General features: G+C 41.3%; 2 protein-coding genes across 4 annotated transcripts; both read left to right on the plus strand.

Annotated features, from left to right (window-relative positions):
* The first annotated feature begins 1,148 nt into the window (after positions 1–1,148).
* LOC103458470 (RNA polymerase II elongation factor ELL-like) lies at positions 1,149–12,137 on the plus strand. The gene is made up of 12 exons (XM_008399308.3): positions 1,149–1,511; positions 3,944–3,988; positions 4,073–4,194; positions 5,225–5,385; positions 7,649–7,947; positions 8,076–8,200; positions 9,267–9,756; positions 9,848–9,941; positions 10,027–10,093; positions 10,811–10,982; positions 11,090–11,134; positions 11,234–12,137. Exons 1-12 carry the CDS (start codon positions 1,377–1,379, stop codon positions 11,360–11,362), a joined length of 1,884 nt encoding a protein of 627 aa, XP_008397530.2. The 5' UTR covers positions 1,149–1,376; the 3' UTR covers positions 11,363–12,137.
* Positions 12,138–13,083: 946 nt separating this feature from the next.
* On the plus strand, positions 13,084–19,114 carry d2hgdh (D-2-hydroxyglutarate dehydrogenase). 3 transcript variants are annotated; one of them, XM_008399309.3, is made up of 10 exons: positions 13,084–13,262; positions 13,568–13,888; positions 13,986–14,043; positions 14,802–14,941; positions 15,019–15,212; positions 15,841–16,009; positions 16,095–16,238; positions 16,914–17,056; positions 18,171–18,336; positions 18,415–19,114. In XM_008399309.3, the coding sequence occupies exons 1-10, from the start codon at positions 13,250–13,252 to the stop codon at positions 18,675–18,677; spliced, it is 1,611 nt and encodes a 536-aa protein (XP_008397531.2). In that variant the 5' UTR covers positions 13,084–13,249; the 3' UTR covers positions 18,678–19,114. The 3 variants fall into 3 exon arrangements, with proteins under 3 accessions (XP_008397531.2, XP_081459165.1, XP_081459166.1); XM_081603039.1 differs by lacking the exon at positions 13,084–13,262 and adding an exon at positions 13,288–13,488; XM_081603040.1 differs by lacking the exon at positions 13,084–13,262 and having other exon boundaries at positions 13,771–13,881.
* Positions 19,115–19,284: the final 170 nt, after the last annotated feature.

Consider the following 19,284-nt stretch of genomic DNA (forward strand, 5'->3'; position numbering starts at 1 on the left):
CATCCTGAAAGTTGCAGCTGTCTGTAATAAACCAGGTTGGAGCACATCGTCATTGTTTTTGTTATTTCACAATTACAACAGTTTCATGATGTGGCCTTAATCTAATTAAGAGGGTTTAAAGGCTGAAACTGAAGCTGTCCCTTCTCAGACTGGTATGGCCAACTATTTTACTATATAATTGTTTGACAAGCTCTTTTAACTGGATGTTTAAGTTTTTTTCTTGTCGCATAAGCACTTTCATGATCTAGAATTTCTTTACTTGCAGTTATCATCAGAGTTGCCACACACATCCTGCTTCCATTAAATATGTGTTTTGCTAATGGCTCTACGCCTCGATGTCAGGAGGTATGATAGATACTGTAGAATATTTCCATAAACTTTGCATATTTCTGAAAAAAACAAGTGATTTTGGAAGAAACTAAAGAAAAAACTTCTTTTCTCCATCCAGTATATAATTTCATACATGTTGCAGGGATGAACATCCAGCTCATGTTGTGAAATAAAACGATGTATTTTGTAAAATCTGTATCTTTGAGTAAACTGATTAAAGTTTTACGTACTGTACGTGTTAGTTACCTAACCGGGGGCATCGTCACAAACTATTGACTAATAGTTTGCACTAATAGTTTGCACCGCAATACATTCTTTATTGACCTGTACTTTTGGACAGAGTAAGCTATTTGAAAATGAGTGTTGTGTCATTAGTTGTGGCTCATGTCAGTCAAGTTGGAAACTCATTTGTAGCTTAAAGTTTATTAAAGGATTAATACACTGGTTTTGGAGGAGGAACTTGGTCTGCATTTGATCACCCTTAGTTCAAAATATAGGATTCTCTGACTTGTTAAATCTGTATTTTTCACTAAAAAGTTACATTTTTATCAAGCTGAGATTTATTAAACTTGAAGTTGTTTAGTTTGTTTTGATTTATTGACATGTACTAACCTAAGGATTCATATCTACACCTAAATATATATTTTTATATATCTGCCTTTAGCTGTCTAATGATGGAAGACCACCCTCATGACCGGTGGTTTGAATTATATCTTATTACGGCCTGCCATAGCCCTTCGCAAACATGAGTCTCCCCCATTACCTCATGTAAAGGACCATTAGCATAGCGAGACGAGGACGAGAAACCCAACAAAAAGAGTGGAAGTGGTTACGTAAGACCTACGCAATGGCTTGTGCGTGTCTCTCGACCAATAGGATCCGCTTTGAGTTCAGCCGTAATAGCGCGCCGCGGAGCAGCAGCAGAAGCCTCACAGCTCCGTGGAGGTCTTTCTTTGGATCCGACTGGCCAATGTTTGCCCATTTACATCTCGTCGGGCTGCTTTGGTTCGGAATAATTCTGACCGGGACGGGAGGATTGTGACGCGATGACGGCTTTGAGGGAGAAGCAGTGTTACGGACTGTCCAGCGGTAAACTAGACCTCGGCGGCAACGTCTCTGTTTTTCACGTAAAACTCACTGACAGCGCGGCAAGAGCCATTGGTACCTTTCAAAACGGCAAGGTGGGTCTTCACTCTGCTCTTGCTCTCAGTAAATTGCGCCGCATGAACTTGTTAGGGGGCCTCTCGCTTGATTTAAAAACGAGGCGACGGGGGTTGTGCTGTGAATTTTGGCCGAAGTTCACCGCCACCTTCCCCCGGTGGTGGTTGCTACCAACGAGCCCCCCCCCCTCTCCCCTCTTTTTTTGTGTGTTGCCAATACATGTTGCATAATGCAACGCGGAAACATGTTGTGTGTGTTGTGAAGCTTGTAGCAAGCTGCTGGCCAAGTCCAAACAGGCTTCTGGCAAAGTGTGAGGGCAGCTAAATCAGTGTGGAGGACAGGAGAAAGAAAGTGAGGGAGGAGAAGCTGTGGGGGTGAAGGCTTGTAGTAGGAGGGAATATTTGGATTGGCCTGAAGAGACTCCACGCTGGACATTGACTGATATTATACTTTCTTCTAAAACTAGGCCGTGGCACAGTGACTAAACTCAAAATGTACCATTTAACCCAGTTAATCACCACTGAACCAGATGCTGCAGGAAGTCTAACGTAACAGACACTTCCTCAAATCAGCAATTCCTTGTAACGAGGGTTGGAAACTCCTCGGTGAGGAAACTACAGCCACCTCTTTGAATGCTTCAACATGAAACCCCCCCGATCGATCTCGTCGTAATTTGACCTGAAGTGGCGATGAGACAGAACGGCTGGGGGGGGGGGGGAATCACCTAAACCAAGACTCGGGAGCTTTGCGGCTCTACAGATCACACTTGGCGCGCATCACGCAGGAAAAAGTAAGACATCTTGCACATAAGCAGGGCCAGACCCTGCGCTGGCTGCCAGCTCACACTGCGCACTCAACAGGTGGACTCTCCATTTAAAAAGGTCACTTAGATTGTAGTCACTGCATACTTTCCATCAGGGCTGCAGGCGTGTCACTTTGGCGCCGTGATCTTTGTATTTTCCCCACTCATGAGCTTTTTTTCCCCCCATTTCACTCAATGTGACACCGCATCTTTGTTTTTTGGCTGTGTCATGATCTTTGAACAAATTTATGATGCTGAATCTGCTGTATGTTTGCATAGATAATCAAAATGATGTTTTTTTTTTTTTAACAACTTATTTGTTTATTGGTCATAAAATCAAAGATGAATCCGAGGGATGGTTGAAATGTTGCGCAGACATGGGTCATGGATGTATTTACTGTAAATAAAAGGACTTGCTAAAGAGTTCGTGCTTGAACTTGTTCACATTGTTGGCATATTTTAGGCACAAACCTCAATGTTATTCAGGTTTTATGACCAACACACAATAAAGGATTTTCTTTTTTCAAAGAAAAATACATTTATACAGTAAAACTGCAGAATACTTTGCAAATACAACCTCTCTCTCTTTTTTTTTTTTTTTTTGCAAAGGACTGTCTGGAGAACAGCGTATATATTCCAAGTGCTATGAACTTGCATTTTAAATGCTTAGGTAATATTTAGCCAGCTGGACAGAGTATCACGACATTGGATGATCACCGATCAAATGAAGCTGTCCAAAATATTAAATCTCAAGAGTGTAGGAAGCATAGATGGAAAAGACAAAGGAGAAAATAAGCATACATCACAATTGGTAACAGATTTAACAATCCAATCGCCATTGCAAGGTTGCAGGCTGGACAAGAAGCAAAACGGAGAAACAGCCATGAAGGAAACCTGTGGAAGAATCAGTCAGCAACTTTTAGTTGGGGATCTCACAGATTTCTGCTTTATTTAGTGACAAGGAAGTCATTATTGAATTAAAGCGATAAGAAGAGTGGCGTCAAATGTGACCAAAAGTAAATTTTTCGGCAAGTGATGCTGCGTGCGTCGGAAAACTAACCCGTCACATTATTATCAACATGTTTACCCAAGGTGAAAGATGGTGGCATCATCAGTCTGCATGGTTTTTATTATTCAAGGACAGGGAAGTTGGTCAAATTGGAAAAAGATGGATTGAGCTAAAAAGAGGGCTATCCTGAAAGAAAACTTGTAGGGTGGATAATCACCCTCAAACGGGGAAATGACCCTAAACCTCATGCCAGAGACACAATCGAATCCAGAATCTGACAGGAGACGCACTCTTAAAGACCTGCAGCTCCAATGGCAGCAAAAAAGTACAGTAAAGACAGAGAAGACTGAGAACAAATGCATGCCACACTTTTCAGATATTTATTTGTAAAACTTAAGAAGGATACTTTATAACTTGTCTTTTCTCTGCACTTGAAAATCAAACACTTGCATTTTGTTGGTTTGCTATACAAAAACCAAATAAATTGCACTGGTTTGTTTATGTAAAGTAACAAAACACGGAGAAGTTTATTGCTTTTTCTAAGTGCTGTGTGTTTATGCCACACTCGTACTGAATTACTACGCACAAAATTCTGCTTCTCTTGATATTTGATAAAGGTTTTTTTTTTAATCTTTTTTTAGAGCTGGTCTTCCCGTCCTACCATCACCTTCAGTGGAAATCAAGGGGTAAGATGACCTGCTATTTCCGCTCCCTAAACACTGTGTTTTCCCTCGTATTGTATCTTAAAATATATCCAATCTCCATTGTAGAGAATCGCCGTACCTTGCTCAGAAAATGGAAATGAAGCGAGGATCTTCACCTTCGGAGTGACTATCGTCGCTCGAAACAGTCCGCACGGAAGCTTCGACTGCGTCAAGCAGCACGACGCGGGGTAAGCCAAACGGGAACGGCCAGCAGAAACACAAATATCGACTGCATTATTCGTTCTGAGCAAGTGACCAGCTGGCTTTTCTAAATAACAGCCACCGTTGGGACCTTACCTTAGCATTTAGTCATAGCGGTTAATGTTACGTTGACGTTTGGATGTATATTCAGTGGGATGGTAGCTGCTAACGTTTCCAAATCCCATATGTTTCACGTCAGACTGTGATTAATAGGAAAAGGTAAAGTGCCTTTACTATACCCTCCTGAGCCTTCCTGTTATCTACTGAAAGTCTTTCTCTCTGTTGCTGTCTTGCAGCCTGAACAAACAAGCTTTTCTTGATCTGTTGTAGAAAGTAGTTTATATTTGAAATAGTTTCTTGCATTCGTGTGAGCCCTTCAATCGCGAAGCACCTCCCTGGTATTGAAAATAGCAACTTTTATTGTCTTCTTCCCGGTGTTTATTGTAAACAATTTGTCCATTTAAAGTGTTATTAGCTGAAAGCTTTTAGCATGGTGCGCTCTCTTATCAAAAGAAGACAACATTTTGAGTTCCTACTTGTTGATCTAGCCAATTTATCTTGAGTAGAAGATGAATAAAAGTTGGACTTTTTAATTCTCCTCTAGTAAAGAGAAGTTTTTTATACTTTTTTTTTTTTAATCAGCCACAGTTGGGCTTCTGGTTAGGCAAATTACTTCCCTCAACAGCTAACAGGTCATCTCGTCTGCAGCAACATTATCGCATACAGTTGCATTGTTGATGTTATGTTTGGATTTGATTGAGGAAACCCGGGAAGCAGAGAAGAGAATTTAAATAACGTCGAGGAAGAAAATTAAATTCCCCGTGTCGAGTCCTGACGGATTCAGAACTGACGCGCTTCAGAGCCGTTCCTAAAAACCGAATTGGACCCGGCCGGCGAAACGGTCCGGCTGATGCAAGCGGGCATCAACTTAAGCAACCGGGTTAGGTTTTTATTAGGAGCATAAATCATGGCAGGCTGAATGCTGACTGTCTTCCCCGCTCCCCGTTGTGCTCTCAGTGCTGCCGAGGAACTGACATGTCTCGGAGTGATTCAGAAGAAGATGACAGTCAACGCCACAGATGACTCGTACGATAAGGCTCGCCAGAGCATGGCCCAGGCCGAGGAGGAGACGCGCAGCAGAGGGGCCATCGTCATCAAGAACAGCGCACGCTACCAGGGTAAGAAGAACGGAAAAGGGCTCGCATGTCTGCAGCGTGTGTGTCTGATTATACAACCAGAAACCCAGCGCAAGACAGGCGCTTGGCCTGAAGGCGATTCTCTACTGTGCTTCTGATATCCTGAAAATGCTGTCAGCCATATTGCATTGGTTGCCATGGAAACATGTGTAGTAAACAGATATTTTAAGGGTTGCTTTCTGTTTTTTTTTTTTTTTTTTGCTCTTCCTGCACATTTTGTCCCTTTTTCTTTCTTGGTGATTGCATTTCAGTTTAGCACAAAAATGAACAATGCGAATGCAGGACAATCAGTTTTGCTCTCTGCGTTGTAGAGCCAGCACTTTAGCTTTTCCTTGTTCTACCACTCTTGTTGCATATCCAACCACCAAACCACTTCCTCCTGAGATGATATGTTAGTCACTGTCATCATCTCTCAGTGAATCTACACACACACAGGCACACAAATGGAGTTTAGCATGTTAAGATATGATGAGTCTGTCATTTTAGAGGAAGCTTAAAGGGGGGGGAAAGAAAATCAACATTACTCATGCCAGGGTTGTGCAACAGTGTGGTTATGTCTTAAATTAGATTGCTACATCTGCTCACTGCGCTCTGTTTGTGTCTTTCTAGCCTGACTGTGGCTTTCTGGTGGGGTGAACTGAGGTCTTTTCTTTTTTTTTTTATTCACAACTCTGCAAGTGGAGAAAGTTGAGATAGAACGACTTCCTCCTCTCATGTCTAAAATGATTTAATAACCTCATTGTTGATGCATATTTAGTATAGACTCTGGGGTTTAAGTAACACTTTTTTATTTAAACTAAAATAACATAATATAGGATTACCTTTTGAATTAAAAACCTTTCTCCTTAGGGGTCTGTTTTTTTTTTTTGTAGATAACCTTTTTTAACTTCCGGCCTATTAAACTGAGTTTAGATCAGTCATCTCTGATCTAAACTCTATGGGAGCCAAGACTGATTGCCTCCCATAGACTGATTGCTAAACTCCCCTGAATTGCAAACATTCTTAAGAAGGTTGTAACATAAACGCTCTTGCACACAGGAAATTATTATAGACCATGAATAATACTAATTTGGTTTTCTGCTGCAAAATCAGACTTCTTCATTAGCTCTTAAGGATGTAGTGGCACAGAGTTATTTACTTGGCCTCGTTTTATTTTACTTACTTCTCATGCATCACATTTTATGGGTGATTTGGACATGAATAATTAGGATATTTTGTGATGTTTAATGCAAAAACTTGAACTAACTATATATAAAAAAAGCAAATGAAAAAAATACTACTTTTTGGCAGTATTTATGTATTATACTGGGCTTTAAAATAAAATTCATATTCAGCTTTTTCTGTTGTCTTTACTTTTCAAATGTATCTTGACAGTTTCCCTAATGAAGAAGTTTCTGAAACGTTCAGGCTGCCTAAAAATCTCCAGCGTGCCAGACTGAATCCTCCAGATTGTTGGAAACCTGGCTTTTCTGCAAGCATTAAACACATTGTGCAAGGAGCTTTTCCAGCTCTTTACACAAACTTTCTATGGGACTGAAATCAGGACTTTGTGATGGCCACTGAAACATTGACTTTGTTGTCCTTGCTTATCCATGTGTGACGACGTTTTGACTTCCTGGCTGATCTCTTCAGATGTAGCTTCAGTATTTTATCATAATCTTCATTCCTCAGTCCCTCCTGCAGCCAAACAGCCTCAGAACATAAAAGTGCCAGCCAGCGCTGCTCTTCACTTTGAGGTGTGCTAGCTTAGTTTCCTCCAAACCTCATCACGACTAAACACGTCACTTTAGTTTGATTAGGCCACGAGACATGTCTCTACAACTTGGGGTTGTGTCTCTTTTTGTGTATTTGCAAACCATAATCTGGCTTGTTGTGTTGCTTTTGAACTAATGGCTTCCTGCTGTCTGAATGGACCGTGTCTGTGCAGGACTCGTCTCACCGTGGATAATGACGTTCTCTCGCCAGCTGCAGCCGGTTCCTTCACAAAGACTTAAGCCTTTGTTCTGGGCTTTTTGCACAAATTTGCCAAAGCACATTCATGTCTGGGACTCTGCACCAAAACTTGCCTGATAATGAGGAGGTTTTATTTTTAGAACAGTATTTGTGAGTGCGATGCTCCAAGTGTAGCAATAAGGAATAAATTGACTGTTTATCTGGAAGGTGCTATGAACACAACTTCTAAATGTACTTATTGGTGATGACTTTTTTTTTTTCTCTCTCCCTTTTCCCTTATTTTCTTTCTCAGGCAAGAAGGTGACCGTGCGAGCTCCGGCTCCGGCGCTGGCCAAGCTGACCAAGCCCAAACACTCGTCTCACTCCCTCCTCAACAACATCAAGAAGGGGGCCAGCCTGCCAAGGCAGAGGAAGGGTCCCTGTCCAGTGAATAGGAAAAGTGTCGGTGACGTTGGGGAGCGGCCCCTCAGGGAGAGAGTGATGCACCTGCTGGCTCTGAGGCCGTACAAGAGGCCCGAGCTGATCCTCAGGCTGCAGAAAGACGGGATGGCAGACGGAGACAAAGACGTGCTGGACGCCGTTATGATGGAGGTGACGAGGTTACTTTGACGCTGTGGGAACGAATCCAATAAAACATCAGAATAATTTTTCTGCCGTTCGACGTGTGGTGCAGAAAGAAATTCGAACAGACTGACGGAGGTGGCCCGTTTGTTTTGCAGGTGGGACAGCTCAGTAACAGAGACAGCACGTTCGTCCTGAAGGACGGCCTGTACAAGGAGCTGCAGAAGGACTGGCCAGGCTACACCTCAGGGGACCAGCAGCTGCTTAAACGGATCCTCGTCAGGTAATAAAAACGAATCCTCACTGTTTGCTTGTTGTTCTATCAAACAGTTATTTGCTGTTTTAATCGTTTGCTTTTATTATATTTATCAATGCCGGTTTTCCAGCTGCTTGAGTAGAAAACCACTTAAATAGAAAATAAATCTCTAAGTAAGATCAGAGAGTGGTACGTTGTAAACAACATTACTTCGGTTTTAAGTCACGTAGTCATGCTGAAAGGCAGCTTGAGGATCATCATCTTCATCAGCCTCCTTCGGTGTTGCATAAACTGAGTGTCACCTTTGCTTGGAAATGTGTTCTGCTGGATGTTCTTAATAAAAATGGAAATTAAAAATCATTCTAAAATGAGCAAAACATGAATCAAAAGGACAACATTCTCAGAACTGAAACGGCTTAATAAATCTAATAAGGTGATCTACCAAAGTAAGTTCACCTGTATCAGCATTTACATGGTTCCTCGACTGTAGCTCAGCTTTAGAGAATCCTGCACCAACAGACGCATGAAGTATAAAAGCCACATCACTTGATCTTCTCGCTCGTGTCGAACACAAACCACTGATGGCGTGACGAGAACTCGGCCTTAAATAGAAACCTGTGTGACTTTATATTTGTGCCACCAACCTGAATGCACAGTGAGACTGATGTGAGCGCATTCTTGTATATATATTTTTAAATTGACTTTACTTTTAGTGTGACCAGCATTAAATAGCTTGTTTTAAGATCCACTGGCGGTTTATTTAATTAGAATTTAGTTGAAGTGCAAAAAACATCTTATTTATTTAAATCATGTTTTTTTTGGTATTTGTTAGTTAAATATTGTCAATAATGACTTCCAGTAACCCTAACCATATTTTAAAGTTTTGTGTCAACTTTTAACATGTTTTTAACACAAAAACACAGCTGTCTGCTGCTTACCAGTGGGCTTAGCAAGTTTTCTGGGGGAAACTCTGTGGCTCATTTTCTTGTTTAACCAGGAAAAAGCCGCAGCTTTCCATGGCTCCCACGTAAAACAACATTTTATTTCTGCTCCCTTCCTGCTTGATTGTTGATGTGCAATGCTTCCCTTGCAGGAGACTTTTCCAGCCACAGCAGAACCTCCTCACTGTCCCCGAGGCCCAGGTCAGCCCTCTTCGAGAGACCCCCAACTCATCACCCGCACACCGCCCAAAACACTCCCTCCTCGATGAATACGCCGATCCCCTGGCCAGCAAGAAGCCCAGAATATCTCACCTGACGGGCAAATCACCGAGCGAGAATTTCAGACTGAGGTCTTCTAAACAGGAGGCTCAGAAAGGCGCCGAAGCAGCAGCAGCAGAGGACGGGCGAAATAACTCGCTTGACCCCAAAAGACTTTTTGACTCGCTGTCAGCAGTTTGTCAGCAGGAAGCAGAAGTGGCTAAAAGACTGGAGCAGACGGATGCTCCTCAAGAGGAACCTAGAGACCCAGAGGAGCAACAGAAACCCAAGTCGGATCGCCCCCCTCTGCCTCTGATGGTTCCCGACCTGAGCAGACACACGGTCAAAAAGAAGAAGAGCAAACACAAACGCAAAGATCATCAGGTGAGAAAACAGGCGCCTGCTTTAAGGTGGTTGTTGGGATTTCCATTTTTGGTAATCTGTTGATATTTTTTATGTTTTTTTTTTTTTTAAGGAGAAAGAAGAATGGAGAGACAAGAAGCAAAGAAGAAAAGACAAAGATTGCAGTCCAGATTATTCAAATAACGATGCTCCTTTGCAACGCACAGGTGAGAACTGCCAGACTTGGTGAAACCGTTAATTCCTCTGTACTTTTCTGCTCACTTACAGCTTTTCTTTGTTTCTTTCTTTCAGAGACGAGTAAGCTAATGTTTGACTCCAATGTACCTCAAGTTGACACTGACTCAGCAGACTATTTATCGTAAGTTGTTTGTTTGACCTAGTTGCGTTCCTGCTTAAGCAATAGTTTCAGGGCTGTTTGCTTTCCTGTTCCCCTGCAACCTGCAGGACAGTAAACACAGGACTTTGCAAAAACCGGGGTCTTCCATTGAGGCCTGAAAAAGTTACAGCCGTAATTTTATTAAAAATTTTATGTGGAAGACGTAAAAAAGGAAAGCGCTCGCGGGTCACCAAAATGTATTTTTTTCCCAAGCTAAAAATGCAAAAATCATTTTTAACAAAATGGGTCATTCAAAACTATGTGAATTATCTCTTTCTATAGGGAGAAAGATTTACATTTTTATATTCACTACTTCACTTTTAATAGTTTTAACTTTTGCAGTTTATTGTGCTAATGTTTTATTTTCAGATGTTTTAGTGCTCAAAAATGTGAGCAAGCAACACATAAAATGATTAATATGAAATTATTTGTATACTATTTATTACAAAATCAATATTGCAATATTTAAGGCTATATTGAATCGAATTGATTTCAAATTTAAATGTAACCCAAAGAATCTAAATTGGAGTTTATTGATACCCAGCCCTTGTGATTATTCTTGCCATTTATTAATCTTTTTGGGTCGATTGTTTCACCTTCTTATAGGACAGAAAACATAAACATAAAGTCAGAACTATAATGGACGCTTTCCTGCTCAAACCAGTATGTGTTTTTTTGTTTTTGTTTTTCTTCATGCAGGAAGTACGCGGCCATTTCCAGCCACAGCCAGAGACAGAGCTATAAACTGGACTTCAATAAGGAGTACAGCGAGTACAGAGACTTACACGCTCGCATCGACAGCGTCACCCAGCAGTTCATGGACCTGGACACTCAGCTCAAGCAACTTCACCACGAGTCACATAAATACAAGGTAAGCTATACGAAGAAAAATACACATTTTAGCACATTTTATTGACGGTGTGGATATTTCCTGCTCATTCTGATTTCTGTGTTGTTGTTTTCTTTTCTCTCTCTCAGACGGTTCGGAATAAAATCCTACAAGAGTACCGGAAAATTAAAAAGGTAACTCTCCTCTTTCTTCACACTTCTCCTCAACAAGTGTTTCCTCTGGTTCGCCTGGAGGTAATCGATTGTCTTTGCTTTCTTTGTTCGTCTCTTTAGTCCAATCCCAACTACAATCAGGACAAAGTTCGCTGTGAATATCTACACAACAAGCTGGCCCACATCAAGAAGCTCATATCAGACTTCGATCAGCAGCAGATCACAGTGGATCACTCCGGCCCCAAATGAAGCGCCCGGCTGGGGAGGGCACGAGGAGACAAGAAACGTCCCGAGGCTGCCGAGCTCAGCGCCATCAACCTGCAGCCGTCATGGCTGGAGCAACCTGCTGTAAACATCAAGCAGTGTTCAGAGTAAAGAAAAGTGGCTTATTTTCTTAGAAAGCGAGGAGCTCTGCACTGACGTGGCGCAGACACGAGAAGTCGCTGCGGTTCTGTTCAGGCGGTTCAAACTGGAAACGGGCGATGAGATGAGCTGCTAACCCTGAAAGCATTTAGCAGGCCCTCATCTCTCGTTACACTTTAGTTGTGAAGTATCGCTTGTATGTTCTGGTTGCCAGGTTGGTGTTCAAGTTTTAACCTGAGAAAACTGCATGCTGTACATATCCAGAAGGTCTGCATGATTTGTCAGGTGAGGGTTATTTTTTTTCTCTTTGTGATGGCAGCTAGGACAATACGAAGGCCTGTCATTCAGTGTTATTTAAGCTAGCTGAGCTCTTCACCTGTGTTAGCTGTTCATCAGTTTGGATAAAATCATTTAAAAATCCACTTCTACCCAGGACTCATTGCTCATCAACTGCGTAATCAGGGAATGTACTCTGACATTCGCTGAAAGTGTAAATTACAAATGGTTGAAACTAATGTACAGAGCCGTCCATACTGTAAGCTGAGATGACTTAAAGAAAACACTGAAATGTGAAAATAATGCATGTTGTGTACTTTACAGACCGCATGACGAGTAAAACTAAAGGTATTGTCAAAGTTTCTAATAAATAATTTTGTATGGATTCAAGTTCTCATTTTTATTTTCTTGGATTCTTACTGGTGTGGATAACAGGATGTTATAACTTCTTGTGTTTTCTTTTGTATCAACTGATGATTACCTTGTCCATCCATTTCTTTGCTGTTATTATAGTTCTGGACGTCGTTAAGATAGACATCATATGAGTATTTTTGACGGATGTGTTGATTATTCAAGGTAAAACTAAGTAGATGAACAAGTTTAAATAAGTTGGGTTTTTTTCTAACCTCCACATACAATATCAAGTTGTACACATAGAACCAAAGACATACACTTCACTAATAAGTGGATAAATGTTCAAAAGGTTATGGCTGCGTATTTGAAAAGGGAAAAATCACCTCGGTAGTTTAAGTTTATGGGACAGACCTGACTAGTAGTAAACATTGTTTACAAATTCTAAATGAGGTTAAAGTTGGAGGCCAAAGCATAAGCCGATAGTTGGCCTTATCCCAGAACCAGAAATCCTAACATCAGCTTTCCTAAACCAGCTTAGATGTGTGTTTTGGATCATTGTCCTACCAGAAACTCACACCTGGTCAAGCCTTCAACCAGCCGACTTGATTTGAGGTGAAGTTGAAGAACTGAAAGGTAGTTCTTTGTAATTCCATTCACTTTTGCAGCAGTAGTTAAACTGGAGCAAAAAATAAAGGTTTTTGGAGTATAATGGAATACGCATAAATATGCTTTATACAATAAAAAAAAAGTTTAAAAAGTGACAGGGTGGGAAAAGAAGACTTACAAAAGGTAAATGTTATAGTTTAAATAACATTAGAAAGAAATTGCTCGATTTATTTGTATTAACTGGACGACTTTAAATATTTAAAAAACAAAAATAAAGCGTAATGAAATGGTAAGCAATGATTGGCTGCTCAGTTACAACTGAAGCCTCGCCTATTGGCTGAATGTGCGAGCGGCCTCTTGATTGGCTGTCCCGGAGCTTTTTGCCCTAGTTACCACTTCCGGCTTTTGTTAGCATGCTAGTGGTAAACAAATTGAAATCTGTAAATTACTAAGCTGTTCTTGAACTTTATGAGAGGCAGCTCGGGGTGATATGAAGGGAAAATACAGACGCACAGAAGGGGAAATGCGAGCAGTGAAATGAACGCTTACGGTGGGTTAAACATATTTTTATGTATAAAGTCATTTAGGCCAGTGATAAAACACTCCAAGCTAATAATGCAGGTGTGTGTCGCTTGTGTGACCAGCAATTTTATTTAGTAGGACAGCTTGTGTATGCTGCATGACCATGTCAAGAAAGAAATTCTACATTACTAGTAGCGGTTGTAATTTCTAACATCATTGTTATAGCTCACTAACTTTCCTTGTACCACTACCAGGTAAGAAAAGAAAAAAAACCCATGCAAATATGTGATTTCTGTGACTTCTATCCACACCTCCTCGTCCCCGTCTTCTCAGTCATGTTAGGAGTTTTCCAGACGTCACAAAAGCTGAGGACGTCGCTGAGACTCCTGTCCAGAGCGGGACTCCCACCTGTTGACCTCCAGGTGCAGCTTCTTCGCAGGGGCCGCTGTCCACAAAGTGCGACCTTCTCCCGTGAGCTTCACCTTGGACCTGATGGACCCGCGTCGTCCCCGGCCACTGCTCCACGGAGGCTGCCTTTCTCCAGGGTAGCTGTGGAGGATTTGACCTTTTTCAGGAAGACACTGCCAGGCAGGGCCATCACTGACCCGGACCTGGTACAGTCCAGTAATGAGGACTGGCTGAAGTCGGTGAGAGGTGAATCCTATAACTGCATGTGTCATTTATTTTTTTTTTTTTTACTTTATTTACTCCGTTTACTGCATATTTAGATCCTTGTGTTTGAGTCCTGCAGGGTCAAGTGAAGTGTTGCTGAGACCTCAGACAACACAGGAAGTGTCACAAATTCTCAGGTATATTGGTGACTATATAATGCTATGAGATATTGTTCCATATTTTATCTCTTTAAAAATATAACATTTGAACACACTGCACAAATTTAAACTGGAGAGAAGATTATTTTTTTTAATATTTGAAAAAAATCTGAAAGCCCACCAACACCCGACTGGTCAGCTACACTGACATGATGGAGAAAGGAGAACATTGATAATAAAAGCATCCAAGACGCCTATTGTAACTCTGGAGGAGCTTGAGAGAGCAAGACCCATCTACAGGACAACTATTAGTCATACACCCAGCATATTCTGCCTTTGAGAGTGCAATGGTTGAAAGCAATAAGACGCTTACCACAAGCTGTGTAGTAAACCTAGAAGGTAGATGAAACCACCGTGGCAGGCCCATATTTTGGTCTACAAGCACAAAAAAAACCCCAACAACCTGAAAATCACCTTAAATGCATCACTCCAATAGTGATAACATGATTTTGTGGGAAGGCTTTTTTTTTATCAGGAGGAGTTATAGAAGCTGCCCTCTTAATGGGAAGATGAATGGAGAGCCACAAGAATGACCAGAATATAAATTATTTTACACTTTTAAGTTGTTTTTTTTAAACCCAACACATACTTTGTCTTTAAGTTATATACTGCTTTGTTTAGGTGTGTCAATATGTGGCAAAATGGGATAGAAACTCAAGGACTGTGGATATATATTTATGTAAGGCCCTGTAACCATATTGTCACTTTTCATGAGGACTTGCGTTTTCCTTCTTTAGTTACTGTCACAGTCGCAACCTGGCAGTGAACCCTCAAGGAGGTAATACTGGTCTAGTCGGCGGCAGCGTGCCTGTGTATGACGAGATCGTCCTCTCCACCTCTCTCATGAACAGCATACTTTCCTTTGATAAAATCTCTGGTAAGGTTCAACCTTAAACCAGTCACCGGTTTAAGAAAGGTCGCTGGAACAGTAACTCTTTAGATTCTCCTCCTCAGGTATTCTGACCTGTCAGGCAGGTTGTGTGTTGGAGAACTTGTCCCTCTACCTGGAGGAGAGAGACCACATCATGCCACTGGATCTCGGAGCAAAGGGCAGCTGCCAGATCGGGGGCAACGTGGCGACCAACGCAGGCGGTCTGCGGCTGCTCCGATACGGCTCCCTGCACGGGACTGTGCTAGGCCTTGAAGTTGTGAGTGGGATGTGAATGTAACTACAATTGTCTAACATATGTTAACCCTTTAATGCATGAATTATGATCCTTTGTGTCAGGATTTTTTTTCCAATTTTTATTTTTTATTTTCTTAAGGCATAAAAAAAGGTAGAAAAAAAAGTTTGTAAAAAATATATATGTAAATTTTTTTAGGTGATGTATTGTAATTTTCTCCAAATACAAAGTTGTTATTTGAAAAATACATCAGTAGTATTGTTCTTTAGGGGTTATCTGATCATTTCTTTACCTGCAAGAGTCGTCTACAGCAGAAGGAGGTACTGGGTTGGTTGGCGTGCTTTTTTGTCTGTCGGCCATATTGGATTTAACAAAAATAATTTCTTGCATTTGCAGCTGATGGCCAGTAGTTGATAGTGTATTTTATGATGCATTAGTGTCCACTTCAGTGGTCTGTGTGCATTTATAACATAAAAATCCAAAAGATAAACTAATTCTGACAAACTTCACAACTAATATTGTTCAAATAAAACTCTGATACAAATGTGGCTTTTATACCTGACATTGTTTTTTTTGTTGTTGTTTTTTTTAAAAGGAGGATTGTGTAGTATTTGACCCAAAGCTCAAATTTTTTAACGCATGTCTTGTTTAGGTGCTGGCAGATGGTCAGGTGCTGGACTGTTTGTCCACGCTGCGGAAGGATAACACAGGATACGACCTCAAACAGCTGTTCATTGGCTCAGAGGGCACTTTGGGCGTCATCACTGCGGTCTCCATCCTTTGCCCTCGAAAGCCAAAATCCGTCAATGTTGTTTTCCTGGGTAGGAGCTTCTCCGCGTTCATCTCCCAGGTGTAAAAACGACAGCGGTTCAGCAGAGCAGTGAGTGTTTCTGCTTTCCGTTGTAGGCTGTGAAACCTTTGACCAGCTGCTGAAAACCTTTCAGCTCTGCAAAGGCATGCTGGGAGAAATCCTGTCAGCCTTCGAGTTCCTGGATAGTGAGTGTATGAGGCTGCTGAACACACACCTGAAGCTGGCCAATCCCATCTCTGGTATGCACACATACATGCCAGTAGTTTATAAAAACGCATAACTCGCATTCTTTCACGTTACAACCACTTGCTTCAGTGTTTTTTATCGGGAATTTATGTGACGTACCAACAGAAGGTAATGGATGCAGCTGCTGCTCGTCCAGTTGCCATGAACCTCTTGGCTACTTTTACTAGGAATGAAATCCTGGCCCTGGACAGAGCAGGGTTGCTCTGGACTTTTTTGGATGGAGAAATCAAGAGGCGACAGGGTTCAGTACATATGACAACAGATTTTGCCTTCATTAATTGCCCCTGTAATTATTGTGATAGACGATAGTATTGTCATTTTGAGACTGTTTTTAAGTAATATATTGATAATAACATAATACTGCAATTTCTCCCTCTCAGATGAATAAACCTTAATTTTGTAAAGAGCACTCAGCATTGGACCAGGAAAATATTGAAAATATTGAAAATAAAACAACAGTACATAAATAATACACTTTTTTATGTGTAAAATTTACTATTTACATCATTTTATTTCCACTTCACAGGTATGTACTGTACCACCAATTTGCATTGAGGCACAGCATATAATTCCAGTCACATTTATTGAAGCTGGTGGTTGTAATATGACAAAATGTGATCAAAGTTCTGGTGGTGTGAATTCTTTTACAGTATATATGTTTTCTGCAGATTGCCCCTTTTACATCGTCATCGAAACATCTGGATCTGACTCAGACCACGACTCGCAGAAGCTCCACAACTTTTTAGAGGAAGCAATGACGTCGTTATTAGTTACAGATGGTACTGTAGCAACCGAGGAATCAAAAATAAAGGTAAGTGGATGTTCTTAACACTTCACATCTTCACATTTATGGGTTCACCTGTTCAACCAAATGTGACATAATAAGGATGAACAATATTTTCATTCAGACTCGAATATCTTTGCGTCGTAGAGCGGTTCTCGTGTCCCTGGGCTATTAAAAGCACATCGGACGCCTACAGTCCTGCAATTGGGTGACTTGTGTTTTCATTCTAACAAACTCAGACAATGTGGTCTATTCTGAGTCACTGAGAGTCAAAGCAAGCCCTGAAAATAGTCTCCAAACCACTGCAACACACCACTCAAAACGTTAAACGAGTGAAGTAATCAAAGTGTCTCATCACAATCTTTGATCAGATTGTGATGAGACACTGTCACTGTCTTTTCAGTGCAGGAATCAGCTGAAAAACTTTTGGTTCAGGTGATCATGTTGACGTTCCTTCAAACAGTAACCATCGCAGTCGGTCCTTTTAAACTTGACACAGAGAAAATCAACCAGTGACTGAAGTCGACCCATCTTTGGCTTTTTGATGGGAAACTCAACATTTGAACTTTTTCCAGGCAGTACACTTTCAAATCTGTTTTTGTAATAATCAGGCTAAAAGCTAAGATAACATGCTGAAGATAACAACAAGCTTTTATTTATTTATTTTTATGTCAACTAGCATGCATTAGGCAGTTATTAACCTCATGGGAGCTTCTTGTTTTGCACAATCATTTATATTGTCTGGATGAGAAAATATTTATTTCCTAACTTTATTCCCTGTCCCATTTTGTGTTTCCATTCATTCCTTTCTTCTTTGTCATCCCTTTACTTCTTCCCTGCTTCTTTTCTTCCTCCTTTCCAAATGTCATCCTCCCCTCCTTCATGTCGTCTTTCTTCCAGGTTTCATATTTAAAGCCCGAACACTGTACACACGTCTGCCATAAATTCACAGTGAATGCATTTCATATTTTAAAATGAATGAAAATTATAGAGAATTATGGCTAATAATGGTAATATTCTTGGGAGCCTTTCTTTCCTTGTTTATATTAAAGTCAAGCTGTGTTTCCTCCTGCTGCTGCTTTAGTTTTGAGAGCGCGAGAGCTGAATGACTTACTCAGACTTTCCATTTCCACCGCTCCAGACGCTGTGGTCAATGCGCGAACGTGTCACCGAGGCGCTGACTCACGACGGCTTCACCTACAAGTACGACATCTCCCTTCCGGTGGAGCGGATCTACCAGCTGGTGACGGACATGAGGCAGCATCTGGGAAAGCGAGCCAGGAGCGTGGTGGGATACGGACACGTTGGTAAGACCATGGGACGGGAGGATGAGTCGGGAGGTCTTCCGTTCTATTCTCACCCTTCCTCTCACTTCCTCCCTGCAGGTGACGGCAACCTCCACCTTAATGTCACCTCTTCTGCAAAGGATCCCGCCCTGCTGGCGTCCATTGAGCCGTTCGTCTACGAATGGGCGGCCAAGTTTCAGGGCAGCATCAGCGCAGAACACGGACTGGGCCTTAAAAAGAGGAATTACATCTATTACAGTAAATCAAGGCCAGCTGTGGCCATCATGGGTAAAATGAAGACGTTGCTGGACCCCAAAGGAATCCTGAACCCGTATAAGACTTTACCAGATGATCTAAAGTGAGTTTAGATGGAAATATTCCAGAAGCCATCCTTCACAGGTTATCGTCTGCAATCTTCTTCGTACATTTGTAGTTCAGAGCTGCCACCTTTGCACTAAAACAACGAGATCTTTTTGGTAAAATTGTTGCAGTCTAACATTCACTTTGACTTGCTTAGGTGTGGCTTTTAAAAAGGACAAGGCAGACCTTTCAGTGTGGCTCAGAAAGAAAAGAAACTTAATTATGCATGTTAGTGAAACCTTTTGGCTTCCACTAGAGGGCCATCATGATGCACCAGAGTAGAGCGATCAGCATCGGATAACGTCCTACAGGTTTGCGTTTGCTTCAGATGGAAGTGGAATGAAACTGAGCAAAGCTTAGACACTAATATTGTAATAATCAGTTAATTGTCAAGCAAGAATGCAGTAAATGTTTTATTACATGTAAAAAAAAAAAAAAAGACAGAGCGGTATTTTTTCGTCAAAGCAAAGCCAGCACTTGTGAGCTTATTCCTTTGTACACCTAGGCAATGTTTTAGTTTTGAACCAGTAATATAAATAAGTTTCCAATGAATATGGAGCGTTTTCTTTTCCCTCCAGTTGGCCTCTGCTGCGTCGCATTATTGAAGAG

This window comes from Poecilia reticulata, chromosome 22 (genome assembly GCF_904066995.2).
Source record: "Poecilia reticulata chromosome 22, P_reticulata-male-v2, whole genome shotgun sequence".
NCBI lineage: Eukaryota > Metazoa > Chordata > Actinopteri > Cyprinodontiformes > Poeciliidae > Poecilia > Poecilia reticulata.

Excerpts from the sequence above, each read along its gene's own strand:
- LOC103458470 (XM_008399308.3), top strand. The coding sequence starts at position 1,377 with ATGACGGCTTTGAGGGAGAAGCAGTGTTACGGACTGTCCAGCGGTAAA. Across the intron at positions 5,386-7,648 it reads GAACAGCGCACGCTACCAGG|GCAAGAAGGTGACCGTGCGA; the intron begins GTAAGAAGAACG and ends TTTCTTTCTCAG. Across the intron at positions 11,135-11,233 it reads AGTACCGGAAAATTAAAAAG|TCCAATCCCAACTACAATCA; the intron begins GTAACTCTCCTC and ends TCGTCTCTTTAG.
- d2hgdh (XM_008399309.3), top strand. Across the intron at positions 15,213-15,840 it reads CTGTGCTAGGCCTTGAAGTT|GTGCTGGCAGATGGTCAGGT; the intron begins GTGAGTGGGATG and ends TGTCTTGTTTAG. Across the intron at positions 16,239-16,913 it reads GCTGGCCAATCCCATCTCTG|ATTGCCCCTTTTACATCGTC; the intron begins GTATGCACACAT and ends TGTTTTCTGCAG.